Below are 15,375 nucleotides of genomic sequence, written 5' to 3'. Positions count from 1 at the left end.
AATTAATATGTGCAAGGGCTTGATAAACAAAGATGCACTGTCATCCTGCTATCACGGAGAATACAGGATTGAACTGAGCCCAGCAGCTGCATCTCCCCACCAACCCCTTTTAGACTCACTAGCATCTCCTAGCCCTTGCAAAGCAGGACCTCAGGGCAGGCTTCTCTGGGCAGACATCACAAGCTATCACATCCTTGTGAGAGGAGAGATGGCGAGATCACCATCTTACCAGCTCCCCAGGGGAAAGCATCCCAGCAGAGAGGAACAGCCACTCCCCTGTCAGGGGCCTTTTCTTTATCAATTTATTTATATTTGCAATATCCCATCTTTTCCAGAAGTAAATTAAGGTAATACAAACCTAAATACAATTCGAGGTAGCATAAAATAAAAAAGATGAAAGATAGACAGGTGCTGGCAAAATGGTAGTGGCTGAAAATGGAGCCAGGGAGGGATTAATTTAAAAAATGTGTACTGGGGGTTCTATACATTTATTATGAGTAGGTCTTTAATTTCACAGTGAGCTTCCTAGCAGCCAGAGCAAAGAGAAAACTGGTCATTAATATAACTAACAGTACCTATGAGATGGAAACAAACCCATGAGTCAAGAGAAGCCCACAACTCTAGAGATGAAAGGGAATTTCTATCTTGAGGACTGAGATTTATGAGATGAACGATGCTGTCAGATCCTCATGGAAAATCCAAAATTGAGTTTCATGGGGAGATTTCTCAGAATGCTCCACAGCTTAGGCTGAAGCGTCACTGGGAGCGTGTCTGCAGTGGGGCAGTAGTCTTTGCAGCCAGGAACACAGCTCTTGGCTGCTCTGGCTAAATGCATGTTAGAGTATTCAGGGAAATAAAGTAATTCTTCAGGCAACCCTTCTCACCCCACCAACTGCATATGCTAGAAATCTACACATCCTCCTTGATTCTCCCTCTTCCCCACCACCCCCATGTCCAGTCCCTCTTGATTTTTACCTTTCAGTATTTTCTCAACCTTCTCTATGTCTTTCCCTGCCACTGTTGCTGCCTGTGTCCAGATGACCACCTTCCACACAGCATCACTGCAAAGGAGATCCCTACAGTGACACGTGCCTCTGTGGTGGCTTCCCCTCCTCTTCCCTCCCCAAAGCCAGAGCCAAGGCCACGTCCCACTTAAATCCCACCCAAGGGGCCCACCGCACTTCCGTGACCAGGGGCTCGCACAGGGCTCGTGTTGTCCAGCCTCCTCCCTGGCCACCCCCTCCTGTCCTCATTGTCTGCACCACACTGGCTTTGACCCTCCCTGGTGCCACAGGGGCCTGGCACAGGCTGTTTGTTTTGCCCCAGCCTCATCCTTAGTGTTATTTCCTTGAATCCCCACTCCTCCTTCAGAGAAAAACTAAAACACAACTTCTTCCAAAGCAGCCTCCTGACCACCCACCTGACAGGCTCCTCCCATTACAATTCCCATCATACCCCGCATTTCTCCCACCAGCTCTTGTTGCGGTAGTAATTATTATGTGCTGAATATGTCTCTCTCTTGCTAGAGTCTAGGGTAGTTCCACCTCTGCCTTGCTCAGCTTTGTCCAGAGAGCCTAGCACAGTGCATCGTAATACTCGAGCCATGGGTAGGTGGAAGGATGCCACCTAGGAGTTCTGCTGCCTGCTCGATGCAGGGGAGGCCAAGTCCCCAATCCATGGCAGGTGTTGAGATTGCAGGTCTCAGGCTACCAGCTAAGCACAGACCATGGTACATTAATGATCCCTCGCCTCACGAGCTGGCGGGAGAGCCCAAGTGGAGACCTCCGTGCTCAGCTCAGAGGTATTCAGAGGGGCTGTCAACCAATAAGAGGCTCACACGACACCCTCATAAAAATAAGCGTGCCCAGAACACTCGGTGCAGGGCAATGCTGCATCCTGGCGTAGCCTCCAAGAAGAAATACTTGTCAGTAAATGGGAGCCTCCTGATTTACAGCTTCCATGCCCCACCCCACGTGCCATCTGTGTGCACCCTTTCCCTATCCTTTAGTTCCACACCCAATTCTTGCGAGTGGATCTGCTCTCTAGAGGATGCCAGCTCTGTCAGGTGCCAGTGAGCTCACAGGGTTTACTGAGAACCCACTGGGCTCTGCTGCAGCCTATAAGCCTGGAGTGGGAGGGGGAGGGGGAGAAGGGAGACAGAGCTCCCTCCACGTGCTGGTGAACTTGAGGGAAGCAAACTCACAGACTCTGCTTGCTTAAAATTTACAAGCAATTCTGCCAAGCAGTCTAGGGGAAAAAAAAAATTTGCAAGCAACTAGTCAAAATAAAAGATGGCAGGATCTTGTGATCACTGATTCATATATGGCATTTTTCTGTGTACTAGAAATGCTCACTGAAAGCTCACTTCTAAAGGTAAAGCCTACAGTCAATCCTTTTGCAAAGAAGCTAAGCCTTCTAATACAATTGTTTAGTAAACGTAGATTGTAGCCATCAGTCATTCTTTTAACACCTGCTATGTGCAGTGCACTAATTGAGTAAATCAAGCATTGTAAAAGACAGGCACCTGGGGAAAACTCTCCCATAGGGCAGCAGTGTGTGCTGTGGAACCTGGAAGAACCTGTTAAGAAGGCAATTTGGCAATAGAAATCAGAGACTTAAAAATAGACAATGCTTTCTCCTAGCACTTTCACTTACAGAGATATATTCTAAAGAAAAAAATAAGTTATATGCACAGATTTACTACAGGGTATTTATCACAGCTCATAACTGAAAAATTCCAAACAGCCAATATAGCTAAAAATATGAGCTAGAGCTAGGAATTAAATATTATGTAGCCATGAAATGAATGTGCTGTAATGGATATATGTCAACGTGAAAATATGTCAAGATGTATTTTAAGGGGAACTGTATTAGTGTACCATAAATCTACAGGCAATATTATACCTGTTGGAAAATATATCATTCCCAGAAGAAGCAGACCAAGGTATTAGAGGTGTTCTTTCTCTCTGGGTAGCACAATCACATCGTTGTTGTTGTTTTTGCATTTTATTATGGAAAACCTGAAGCCACTTGAAAGTAGAATAATATAATTAACCCCCATGTGCTCATCACTCACATTCAGTGCTTATGAGCCACGGGATCTGTTAATGTACCACGATCTGTGCTTAGCTCGTAGCCTGGGACCAGGTGTGTGAGATTTTAACATCTCGCTCATCTGCACCGATAACTGAAGAGTTGTCAAAGAGGACTCACAGCAGAGGAAAAGAGGAATTTAGGATCTTGCTAAACAAGAAGGTAACCTTGAGGAGCCCTTGAGTCATTCCAGAAGGTGGTGGTAGGCAGGAGAGGGGTTTGTCCCAGCTCAAGAATCAGAAGTGGAAGCCTCGGGGAGGGGTTTCTTGCCTTGTTGACCAGCATGCCGTCCTCCCCAGCCGCCCCTGACCTGGTCCTCAATGCGGAGATGGTGCAGCAGACCACCTACCTGGAGGACCGGCCCATGTTCATGCTGCAGTGTGCCATGGAGGAGAACTGCCTCTCGGCCTCAGCCGCGCAGACCAACCCCACCACGGGCTACCGCCGGCTCCTGCGCTTCTCCTCCCAGATCCACAACAATGGCCAGTCTGACTTCCGGCCCAAGAACGGCCGTCACGCGTGGATCTGGCATGACTGTCACAGGTAGGCCTGGCTCGCCACCCTCCCCACTAAGCTGCCCAGTGGACGTCCTGTAGGCCCCAGATGGGAGTTCAGAGTTGCCAGGGTCACTTAGAGCCAAGAGGCTGCATGGCCTGGGGATAGGATCCTCCTAAGTGGGGGGCTTGCGTCTGCCACACTGGCTGTCACATTTCCCGAAGCCATTCTCCACTCCAAGTTCCCCTGGCCTGCCGCCCCTTCTTCTTGCCTCCAACGCTTCTAACATCAGGAAACACACTTTGTTTTGAGCGCCCATACACTCCTCATTGACTTTCAGCCCATGGTTTCCAAGTGTGTCCACAGGTTTGTGCGCTGCCAGGTACTCCAGGCTCTGCAGTTGTTGGACTCTGAGTTCCTTTAGAAATATTCCCAGCCTGGCGCGGTGGCTCACGCTTGTAATTCTAGCACTTTGGGAGGCTGAGGCGGGCGGATCACGAGGTCAGGAGATCAAGACCATCCTGGCTAACATGGTGAAACCCCATCTCTACTAAAAATACAAAAATTAGCCAGGCGTGGTGGCAGGTGCCTATAGCCCCAGCTACTCGGGAGGCTGAGGCAGGAGAATGGCGTGAACCTGGGAGGTGGAGGTTGCTGTGAGCTGAGATCACGCCACCGCACTCCAGCCTAGGTGACAGAGCCAGACTCTGTCTCGAAAAAAATATATATATATATTCCACCTACTGGTATGTATTTTAAATACCTCTAGGAAGACAATGGGTGTGGAGACTGAAGTCTAGGCCCAAGAGTCCTGAGACCTGGTCTCTAAATGCAGCCATGCCTCTAGCCAGCTGCATGATGTCAGGTCAGCTGGGCCACATCACCTGGGACCTCACCTGTCCCTTCTAGCGCTGTCAGTCTGTGGACCTGATCCCAGCGCTGCAAATCCCGGACAAGGACAGAAGAACAGGGTGAAATCCTGCAGCCAGCCCTGGCTAGAGCCACCACAAGCCATCTGCTCATCCTCTTACCTTCCCTCTGTTTCTTTGTTTTTCCTTTTTTTGCTTGGACTCTTAATCTCATCCAGAGCCTGCTGTCTCTGCCTGTCCAGGGATTTTTTTGCTCAGACCTGAGCTGGGTGGGTAGAGGGAAGAGCAGCAGGCACACTCTTGGAGAGGCAGGGAGACAGGCCTCTACCACTGAATACAGCAGGAAGCCCCTGAGGGGCTACAGATGTGGCCTAGTCATTGCCCTTCTCCACACTCTGATGGACCGTCTATATAATCGAGCCTTTGCACCACATCCCTGCTTCTCAAAGCGAGGTCCTTGGACCAGAGGTATCTGCCACCACCTGAGAGCCTGGGACCTGCTCAATCCCAGAGCCCGTTGCAGATCTACGCATCAGCGTCTGCATTTAGCAGGATTCTCAGGTGACCGTGTGCACACTGAAGTCTGAGAAGCCCTTGTCTAGATGACGTTGAGGCTCCGCTGCAGCTCCGGAATGTGGTCATCACTGTTATGGGCAGAACTAACATGTCCTGGCCCCTTCTAAGTGTCAGGCCCAGGGAACCTTCGTTCTCCTAGAAAAGGACACAGAGGCTTGGAGTTGTCTCTTGCCCAAGATAGTGCTAGGAGTTGCGGAGAGCAGGGATCCCGGCTCGGGCCTGTCTGACTCCAAACCGCATGCTCTTTCTTTTTTGTCTGCTGACTTTTCATCAGAAATCTATCTTTGGCTTTTTTTTTTTTTTTTTTTCTTCATATCACAACTGATGACCTAGTCACATTCAAATCAGTTTTGGGATAGAGTTGTTCCACTAGTCTCACAAGAAAGGACTGTGGTAGAATTCAGGTGTGCTGATTTTCCATTCAAACAATTGAATGTTCTGAACGTCCTAATTAGCCCAAGAAGGTGTGGTCTTTATAGAGAAGCACGCCAGTCTTCAGGGTGTAAGTCAGTAGAGTTAAAGTCATGACGGTTACAGTGCTTGGCTCCCTTCGGGGAACGTGTGGGTGGAAGCCCGGGGCAGCGGGGGCTGACGCTGCCTGTGGGTCTATAAGCAGAAGGTAATTGCATCCCAGCCCTGCATATGGCAGCCCACCCAGAGATTACATGGTAGGAACCTCCCTGTGCCATATACTTACTCTGCAGGGAATCCGTCTCCTCTAAGAATAGGCACATGGCGACATCCTGGGAATGTTCTGATCTGGAGACTCTGGCTCCCTGCCTGCTCCCCAACCCCCCGCTCCCCCGCTTTTCCTGTGGTCTATTTTATTTCTTTGCTTACAGATGTTCCAGTCAATGGCTTGGGAGGGGATGGGAGGGAAGGAAGGACATGCTGAGCACATGTAGCTTCTGGTCTCCCCCTCCTGGTCCATAGCTGAGAAACGATGACCGTAAGATCCTAGGGACCTTAAGAGGAGTCCCTCAAGCTCCAGGTGCCTTCTCTAGGTGCTGTGGGAGGAACAGGATCCTGGCCTCAAACCTCTGTTGAGATCCTTTTGGAAGCTGATGAGAGCTGGCCCTTCCTCTCCTCAAAACAAATATTTCTAGAAGTTTAATAGCCTATGTCAGCAGATTTGCAGACACTCTGAAGGCCATCTGGAGCCAGGCTTGAGAACCCTGGCTTAAATTAGTGGGAATGGGAAAAAATGCCATTTCCAGTTTAATTGATGCTACCTTGAGGAAGAGAGCTCTGTTCTCTGAAAGCCCTTGGCTGAAACTCAAAGACTGACCCCCTTGGAAATTTCCTCGACAACCAGACCTGGAGGAAAGTGCTGCCGGAGTTATTCTCTCATGTGCACTGTGCCCTGGCCGATGGGCTCCATGCGTCTCTCTCCTGCCTCTTGTGGGGCCACCGTGCTCAACTGGCACGATGTGCCACAGCTCTGACAGGACTGAGCACAGGGCACAGATGTACAACAGGCTCCACAGGCCGAGGGGCTTGGCTCTCCCACCTCGGGGGAGCCCCAGGGGAGGAGTTAGGAGTTGGAGAAGCAGGGGGTGTGGGCTCCAGCTCAGATGACAGTCCTCCGGGTCAGGGATGGCATTGCTGCAAAGAGGAGAGACTCCCTTTCACTTCACCCTGCCTATCACATGTGTGGCTCAGCTTCCTGGGAGGATCAAAGCCCACAGATGTGATGTGGCCCCTGGGAGCCAATCTGAGACCCTCATCGCATCTGTGGGGCTTCCTCCTGCCAGGGGGCTGCCTGGCATAGGGGGATGGGGGGTGTGGAGCGAGCAGAAGGGCCTCTGCCTTTCTGGCAGCTCCTCCTGGGATGGAAACATCCCAGTGTTCTCTGAAACGAGGACAGGAGTGTTGCCCCCACTGTGGCAGAGCACCTCCAGGACTGTCCATTCTGGATGCCACAGGGACACGTGGCTGGGGTAGGAAAAGATGGAGAGTGCAAGCATCTCCTCTGCAAAGGGCACCGAGGCTCTGACTGGGAGTTTCACTGGGGCCACCAACGACCTAGGACAGCAAAGAACATACCTGCTTCTCCCATCTTTCTCTGAACCAGCTTTATCTGCCATCCGTTTTGCATCCAACACCTCCTCCCTTGACGAGTGCCATGTCTTAAAACACTGAGCTCTGGGCTGGACGCAGTGGCTCACACCTGTAATCACAGCACTTCGGGAGACCAAGGCGGGTGGATCACTTGTGGTCAGGAGTTCAAGACCAGCCTGGCCAACATGGTGAAACCCCATCTCTACTAAAAATACAAAAATTTTCCAGGCATGGTGGCGTATGCTATAGTCCCAGCTACTCGGGAGGCTGAGGCAGGAGAATTGCTTGAATCCAGGAGGCGGAGGTTGCAGTGACCCGAGATCGCACCACTGCACTCCAGCCTGGGTGACAGAGTGAGATTCCATCTCAAAAACAAAAACAAAAACAAAAAAAAGCGTTGAGCTCTGCAGTCTCACGGTAGAAGGCTGTGTCTCCTTTTGTCCAGATCACAGTGACCTCCGCCAAGCGTCAGGCTCTCTCTCCCCTTAGCATTCCGGATTTTCCTTCCAAGTCCACGCTTCCCTAACTCTACCCCAGGGATCCAGCCCCCTCCTAGACACCCAAGGGTCACAACAGCTCAGCCTGGAAAGAGGAGGAACACCTTCCTCGCCAGGACTCACCGTCCCATCTTCCCAGAGTGCTGCTCTGTATTTCCTGGGGGGAATGGGTGGGTAGTGCTGGTGGGCGGGGGCTCTAGGCTCTAATCCAGGCAGCTGGGAAGGAGATGTGGCCCTAGGGAGGGATGACCACATATGCCTAAGAGGCAAAGCGGAGATGCCCAGGACAGAAGCCAGGGAAAATTGGGAGGCCATGAAACCAGCTGCTCCCCTCTGAGCGTTTGCAGGGGAAAAACTGAAGCTGGGGAAGATTTAAATCAAGTCTGCAGGAAGCCGACGAGTGGGAAGGGGTCATCCTTACAAGAGTCTGTCTGTATGCTCCGTCTGAATTCTGTTTAGACAACGGAGCATCAACCTATTTCTCTTCAGTCTTTCCAGCTGGTAAACATGGTCACATAAGGCCCCTCTCTGAGCAATGCAGACATTTTTTAGGCAGTGAGTCAGACCTCATGTCTCTTCTTGCTCCTTCAAGAAGCCAAAATAGACTTTCTCAAAGTCGTCACTTCCACGGCCACAAAATGCCTCCTTTTGAATGTTCTCAGTGGAACCCGGGCTTAGCGTCATTTTACCCAGAAACGTGAGTGACCGAGGGAAGCCCAACTTAGCAACTCCTGATATTTTTAGCACCGGCAAATGCAGGAGGAAGGGAAAAGAGCCTCGAATTTCCTCCCAGGAAACCTATCCTGTTCACTGCTGTCTTCCCCGTTCCCCGTGCCCCCACCGCCCGTACACAGCAGAGGGAACCTGAGGCCAAGGGCAGGGGGCTGGGGAAGTGAGGAGCTCCCGCCGGCCGTCGTAGCAGCAGTGCTAGTGGAGGTAATAAAAATCCTGCTACTGTGACTGCTATGATGGGAGTGTCACGAGGAAGGGGACAGGTATGTCAAGTGCTGACTACTCATGTGCTACAGTCTCGCGTTAGTTATTTGATGCCATTCATCTTATTCAATCTTGCGGCCCCAAGAGTGGGCAAAGCCACCCTCCCCTCTTTGCCGAAGAGGAAGCTCAGATCCTGCACCAACAAAACAGGGGACTCTGCTCCCATGACTTGGCACCTTGTTCCTCAGTTTCCCTCATTTTCCAAATGTTCCTGTAATGGCAGAGACAAGCATATAGAATAGTTGCAGACACTTGGGACATGCACATTGCAGGTTGGGATCAGGCTAAGACAACCTGCTTCCTTCAGCCCTGGGCCTGGGCAGTGCAGGCTTCGGGAAGGCCCTGCAGCAACAGGCGACAGCCCCGTTTCCCTTGTTTATTCTGAACCAAGGGCTATTCTAAACCAAGCGCATGTGTTCCAAGACTCTGCATCTGTTCTCAATTCCTCCCAAGGGAAGAGAAGGAGCGGTGTTATGTAAACCAGCGGCAAGGGATTTGCAGTCTGCTTGCACAAGCTCTCCTGCAGAACTCTCTTCTGGAACCCCCGGGGACATGTCTCCCTTTGCCACTGCTGTGCAACCCTGAGGATGAGTCAGTCTCCCTCCCAGAGGGCCTCGCAGCTGTCTTTCTGCTCCTTCCTGCTTTATTTGCACAATGCGAGGAGCACAGACTCGCTGCTCACCTCCCAGGGCCAGAGGCGAAGCTGCAGGCCCTTCCTGACCGGGTCTGAAGCACAGGCACGACCTTGGGGTACCTGCGTGTGTCCTGTGCAGGGCACATGTTCTATTCCTTACTGTTCTGTTCTTTCTGCTTCTCCCCCTTAATCATGCCTCCTCCCCTTTGGTTTTTCTCCCTACCATATTCCATTTCAAAAGACATCAAAATGTGGGGTTTTTTAATTACCCTGAAGAAAGTGCATCAAACAGGAAGGGGCTTTGAGAGCCAGTTGCACACTTATTAAAAACAATAGCTGGAGTTCTGTGCTTATCATATGCAGTGCTGGCTAATCCACTCACCTTCCCGGTACCCACAGCACCCCATGCATTACGATGATCATTCCCATTCAGCGGAGGAGAGGATGGAGGCTTAACAAGGTGAGCAGGGATCTAACTCCAAAGCCCTGAAGCTGCCTCTGAAGCACCGGCTTTCATTTCCTCAGGCCTCTCATCCACTCCTCTCCCCATCCGGCCCCCTCTGGTCCCCGCGAAGTATTCCCAGAGGCAAATCGCCAGCCAGGCCTCTGCTTGCAAGCAGCAGTTGCTCCAGAAACTGACCTCCAGGCCATCTCTCTCTCGCTCCAGGCACTACCACAGCATGGAAGTGTTCACCCACTACGACCTGCTGAACCTCAATGGCACCAAGGTGGCAGAGGGCCACAAGGCCAGCTTCTGCTTGGAGGACACAGAATGTGAAGGAGGTATCTGTGGGCGGAGTGGGGGGATAGGAGGCCTCAGAGGGACTCGAATGCCTCTGCCTTCACGATCACCTGGCTGGAGCCCAGGCCTGGCATTGACCCTGTGTCACTCTGACCACTGCCACCTTTCCCCACCTGGACCTTCCTTAGCTATAGTGAGGCGCTGGGGGCATGGGCATGAGCTGGTTCCAAGGGCACCCGGATTCCCCAGAGCTGTGCTGACCGGCACTGGTCGGTCCACAGGGCCTCCTGGACAAGATGCAGACTCTGGGGACCCTGCTCCATCTGGGCTCAGCAGCCTAGACCCTGATGCATATGCCCCTCCCACTCTGGCTGCCACCAACCTTTTTTCTGGTGTCCCAGTGCCAAGTGTCCCTACCACACCAGGCTGTCATCCTTCAATTATATCTCAAATGCCCTCCTCTGAAGCGTCCCCCGCCCCTGGCAGGAGTGGCACTCTGCTCACACTTCTAGTAGGTCACCACACCTGCCCTGTGATCACCCGTTAGTGCACCTGCAGCCCTGGGGGCTCTTCATGGGTAGACATGTCAGTTCTTCTTACTAGACCCACTGTTTACAGCAGTGTCCAGGCATGGCAGCTTCTCAGTAAATGTGTGTTTAATTTGTTATTCATTGAAGCGGACTGCCACTGACTTGCCGTGAAATCACATAGCAGACAGGTGTTGACCTCTTACCATGTGCAGGTAACATGTAAGTGTCAGAGAGACATGGGCCTACACTCTAATTGCTGATCCTCCAGAGGGGACAGACAGTATGACCCCCACGTTATGCTAAACCACAGGCACCAGAGATTTCCCCGGTACACACACATGCAGTTATCCCCAGGCTGAGGATGTCACAGAAAGGCCAGGGTGGATCAGAGTGATCAGGGAGGGCTTCATGGAGGAAGGGGACCTTGAGCCTGGCCTGAGGGAAGAAGCAGGATGTGGGCAGGGAATTGAGTGGGGGGTTCTATTGAAATGAGAACAGATGAGCAGCCCACACAGTGGGGTGGGATGCCGAGCCCAGACGAAGCAGTGGTAGGGGCCTTGGGAGCAGGAAGACGGCACGGCAGTGGGGCCATGGTTCCCTGGTGATGAGCTCTCCTCTACCCCGCCCGCAGACATCCAGAAGAACTATGAGTGCGCCAACTTCGGCGATCAGGGCATCACCATGGGCTGCTGGGACATGTACCGCCATGACATCGACTGCCAGTGGGTTGACATCACTGACGTGCCCCCTGGAGACTACCTGTTCCAGGTGAGGTGGGTGGGAAGGGGTGCCAGCCCTGCAGGGGGAGGAGGGGAGGCCACCTCCACAGGCTCCTTCCCATTGGTGCCCACACAGGGGCATGGAAGTCAGGCTGTCTAAAGGGCAAGGTGCTACCCCCAGAGGCCATCACAGTCCATCAGTTAACCCAAAGATGTCAGGCATGGGGGCCTGGGAAATAGGGCGTGCACAGGACCAGAGACGCCAGAGACATTCACATTTCATTGAGTTAACACCTGGTGCATGCAAATCAAAACTCATCAGCAGGCTAGGTTTGCTCCTCCGGCCAGTTTATTCCATACATGCTCAGGCAACCCACATCTCGTCTCCTATGGAGCTCTTCTCTCCGCCATCCCCATTTCTCCTAGTGCCCTAGCCTGCCTTGGTCTGTGCTTTCAAGACCGAAAGCAAACTCATAAAGAGCCAGTCACTTGCAAATATCTGTGACTTAGCTCTTCCGGAAATATCTGCCTCATAGAGGAGGATCTGCAGAAGGGGCCATTCTCAATGCAAAGTGAATCTATAAGAGTAAAATATTGAACACGAGAGACAGCCTGGCCAGGTGACTTCTTTGTCAGAGGGGTTGCCGGGATTTGTTTCCACATACTCTGCCTGGGCAGAAGGCCAGCCCTGAGGAGGAACCAGGGGGCCTTGGCTTCCCTCCTTCCTGAAAACAGCGGCATGTTCTGGCCAGGGCTCTAACTGGGGGAGACAACGGGCATTGTGTCCCTAGTGTCTCTCCTGGTGCATGGGTACACGTCCGCCTGCAGAAGCTTTATCTCACCCTCTCACTCTCCTACGTCCTCACCCATCTCGTTTTCCAGCTTGCCCTGTTGGCTAGCAAAGTGGATGACCAGAAATGTGTCATTCCTCCTTGAAAGCTTTCCTGAGGGGGCATTCAGCCAGCCCAGGGCCTGGCCCACGGTCCCCACCTACAGACAGTCCTCTGAAGAAACAACACCTTCAGAGAAGTCACCACAGAGGGGCTTTCAGAGGATTCCTGGGCAGTTTCAGAGGCTGGAAAGCAGACAGCCAAGCACTTTTCCACCCACAAGCCCAGAACCACAGACTTGGAGAGGCCTAACCAGAGAGTTATTTATTTTGAAAGATGAACAGCCGTGGCCATGGGCACGTATACAGTGCTTGGTGGTTTCTGTTTGAGGTTTGCTATCATTTTGCTGGGTCAGTGTGTATCTCCCTGTATTCTGGCCAGTGCCATCCACTTAATAACTACTATTAATTGCCTAAGCCTGGGGAATGCATTGTTTGATTTAATCTCCCAAGGAAGGGGCATCATCATTACCCTCATAGGCCACCCAACCCCAGACATATCAACTTTTTATGTTCTCAACCCCTGAACAATACAATTAGCAAATGGACCCATTAGGGGCTTGTTAATACCTCTGATTAATCAAAAAGAACATTCCCCTTAAGATAGACATGGAGCTTTAGGTGCTACAAGCGCTGGCCTGGGGACTCATGGGACACAAGTGCTGGTCTTCACTTCAGACATCAGTGGTGCTGTGAAGGACAGGAGGGGGAGCTGGGCGAGGAGGAAGTGACCTTCCACACAGAGGGGCCTGTGCATTGCTCAGAGGCAGGGCTGAAGGGGCCTCCTGGCTCCTGGTGGCCCCTGCTTTATCTACTTTCTCATCATTTCCTGGATTCACAGACATACAGAAACCTAAAGCCACTTCCCACAGGCCCTCGTGAGATGTCGGCCTGCAGTAGATGAGTGGGGTGAGGCAGTGGGGGACACAGATTTCCAGCCCCACCTCCACCCTACACGTCACATTGGCCCTCCTGTCCCCAACACGAGCCCTTGCTGCATCCAGCCGCCCTCATGGCTGCACTGTCGAGACGCCTGGGTGGCCAAGGAGCTGCCTAGGCCTGCACAGCTGGAGGCCTTGGCATGTGGAGCTGTGTTTGCCCCATGCCATGCGTGGGCCAGGGACGAGGGGGCAGCTAGAATGGTTGGGTGGAAAAGAAAAAACTCAAGCCGCCCTGGAGCAGGGCATGTACCTCCTTAGCTAAAGGGACAGGGCCCCAGCAGGACACAGCTGAGCCAGGTGCAGGCCCCCAGAACAGCCCCGCTGGGCCACAGCAGAGGGCCGGCTGCCAGGCTGGCCTTGGCTTCCCACAGCACCTCTTTGGGCAAGCCCAGTGGCCTGCTAAAGGGTCATGTCCAGGCCCTTCTGGGGCCCCAAATTTAGAGAATGTTCCTGAACGAGCCTGTACCCGCCCCCCTGCTGTGGGTCGCAGCCCTTCCAAATGTGGCAGGACCCTTGAGGGAAGGCCTGTCATCTGCATCCTCTGCCCCTCTGTTCACCACTGTTGTCTCTTCTCCCTCTCCCTCCCTTTCTCTTTTCTCCTCAGGTCTTCACCGCAAACCTCCCCTTTTCTGTCCCCTCACAGACACCCTCCCAGAATATGTCCTTCCTATTCCTGCTGTAGCTGGGGGGATGCAGATGCAGGGGTGGGTGGAAGGATGGGGAGAGGGTGCAGCTTCTCCAGCAGCCCCAGAGCCAGGCCCTCAGCCAGCAGAGCAGACAGGGACACGGATGCCCAAGTCCCACCTGTCACTTTACAGAGAGAGGAAGGGACATGTCCACAGTCACACGCCTGTGACGAGTGTCCCATCTCCAGCGCCCAGGCAGCCCTCTTCCTGCTTCCCACACCTGCACCCTTCTGCTTCTCTTTAGCATCTTCTTCTGGGGCCTCCCCAGACCCCAACTCCTGCCTTCCCCAGAACTCCCAGGAGGGGGTGACCCCCTTCCGAAGGCCCACCCTGGGTAGAGGGGTGTGTGTTACACTGATAGGGACAGAGGGCAGGGTCTCCCTCTTCCAGGCCGTGCTCCCTCTGCTCCTTGACTCATCTCTTCCCCGCCCCCAAGGACTTTGTTGAGACCCACAGACCCTCCTCTTGGGTCCCAGCACCTGCCACGCTCCCCTTCCCTGAGGTCACTGGTCTCTCAGAGCCCCAGGCCTGGGTGGAGGTGGCCGCAGAGGGAACAAGCAGCCTCCTCTGCCCTGCTTCTCCCTAGGTTGTTATTAACCCCAACTTCGAGGTTGCAGAATCCGATTACTCCAACAACATCATGAAATGCAGGAGCCGCTATGATGGCCACCGCATCTGGATGTACAACTGCCACATAGGTAAGGCCCAGGCCGCCCCCACTCCAGGAAGCAGGTAGGAGCTGCCCTACTTTCTCAAGGACCCAGAGGCAGCTTCCTAATTTGGGTAAAGAGCTCGGGGAATGCAGCCAGCATCACATTTCCACGTTCAGGACGGAAGCCACAGACACACAGGCCTGGATGGAGACTGAGTTTTTACAGCCAGCTCTGGCCACGGAGAGAGGGTGGTACAGGACTGGGCCAGCCCAGTGCAGACCCCAAGGCTTTTTAAGGGTTGGAGCTGAGGCCACTGGCTCATTATGCATGTGACCTCAAAAATGTGGGCATCAGCAATCTGTGGGCTTTGCCTATCAGGTTCTTCTGTCAAGAGCTGGAAGCTAGCAAACTACTGTTATTTCTAGTCTCCAATAAAGACACTTTTTTCCTTGGATGGTAGGACTTGGGAAACAAAAGGGAAGGCAGAGCTTTTTCCTCTGCAGGAAAAGTCATGGGCCTCACTCTTGGCAAAAGGTTAAAATTAAAGGCGCTATATTTATTCACTCGTTCACTCAACTTTGACAGAGCACCGGCTATGTGCCCAGCCCTAGAGATGGCCAGCGCCTGGCACCTGTCCTTTTGAGGGTACACAGAGGTGGCCCCAGCAGAGCCCCTGAGGCCCACTCCCCCGGCTCAGGGTCAGGCAAGGCCCGAGCATCTCATTTGCCCACTCTCTTTCCCCGATGCTCGCTCTTCAGGTGGTTCCTTCAGCGAAGAGACGGAAAAAAAGTTTGAGCACTTCAGCGGGCTCTTAAACAACCAGCTCTCCCCGCAGTAAAGAAGCCTGTGTGGTCACCTCCTGTCTTCAGGCCACACCACATCTTCCGTGGGACTTTCCCCAACAACTGAGTCTGAACGAACGCTACGCGCCCTCACCCAGCCCGGCCCCCACCCCGTCCAGACCCCTACAGCCGTGTCCAAGCTCAGGAGGAAG

The 15,375-nt window shown here is 52.9% G+C and overlaps 1 protein-coding gene across 1 annotated transcript in view; it reads left to right on the top strand.

Annotated features, from left to right (window-relative positions):
• The window catches only part of LOXL2 (lysyl oxidase like 2), a 68,200-nt gene extending 52,825 nt beyond the window's left edge, over nucleotides 1-15,375 (top strand). Inside the window, exons 9-13 of the mRNA XM_032144052.2 lie at nucleotides 3,393-3,636; nucleotides 9,889-10,004; nucleotides 11,125-11,261; nucleotides 14,315-14,426; nucleotides 15,140-15,375. Coding sequence (XP_031999943.1) covers nucleotides 3,393-3,636; nucleotides 9,889-10,004; nucleotides 11,125-11,261; nucleotides 14,315-14,426; nucleotides 15,140-15,219 — 689 coding nt within the window. The 3' untranslated portion in view covers nucleotides 15,220-15,375. The remainder of the gene's footprint in view (nucleotides 1-3,392; nucleotides 3,637-9,888; nucleotides 10,005-11,124; nucleotides 11,262-14,314; nucleotides 14,427-15,139) is intronic.

This window comes from Hylobates moloch, unplaced genomic scaffold (assembly GCF_009828535.3).
Source record: "Hylobates moloch isolate HMO894 unplaced genomic scaffold, HMol_V3 SCAFFOLD_22, whole genome shotgun sequence".
NCBI classification, from domain to species: Eukaryota; Metazoa; Chordata; class Mammalia; order Primates; family Hylobatidae; genus Hylobates; species Hylobates moloch.
The sequence above is the reverse complement of the archived record's forward strand: the minus strand, read 5'-3'. Positions and strand labels throughout refer to the sequence as shown.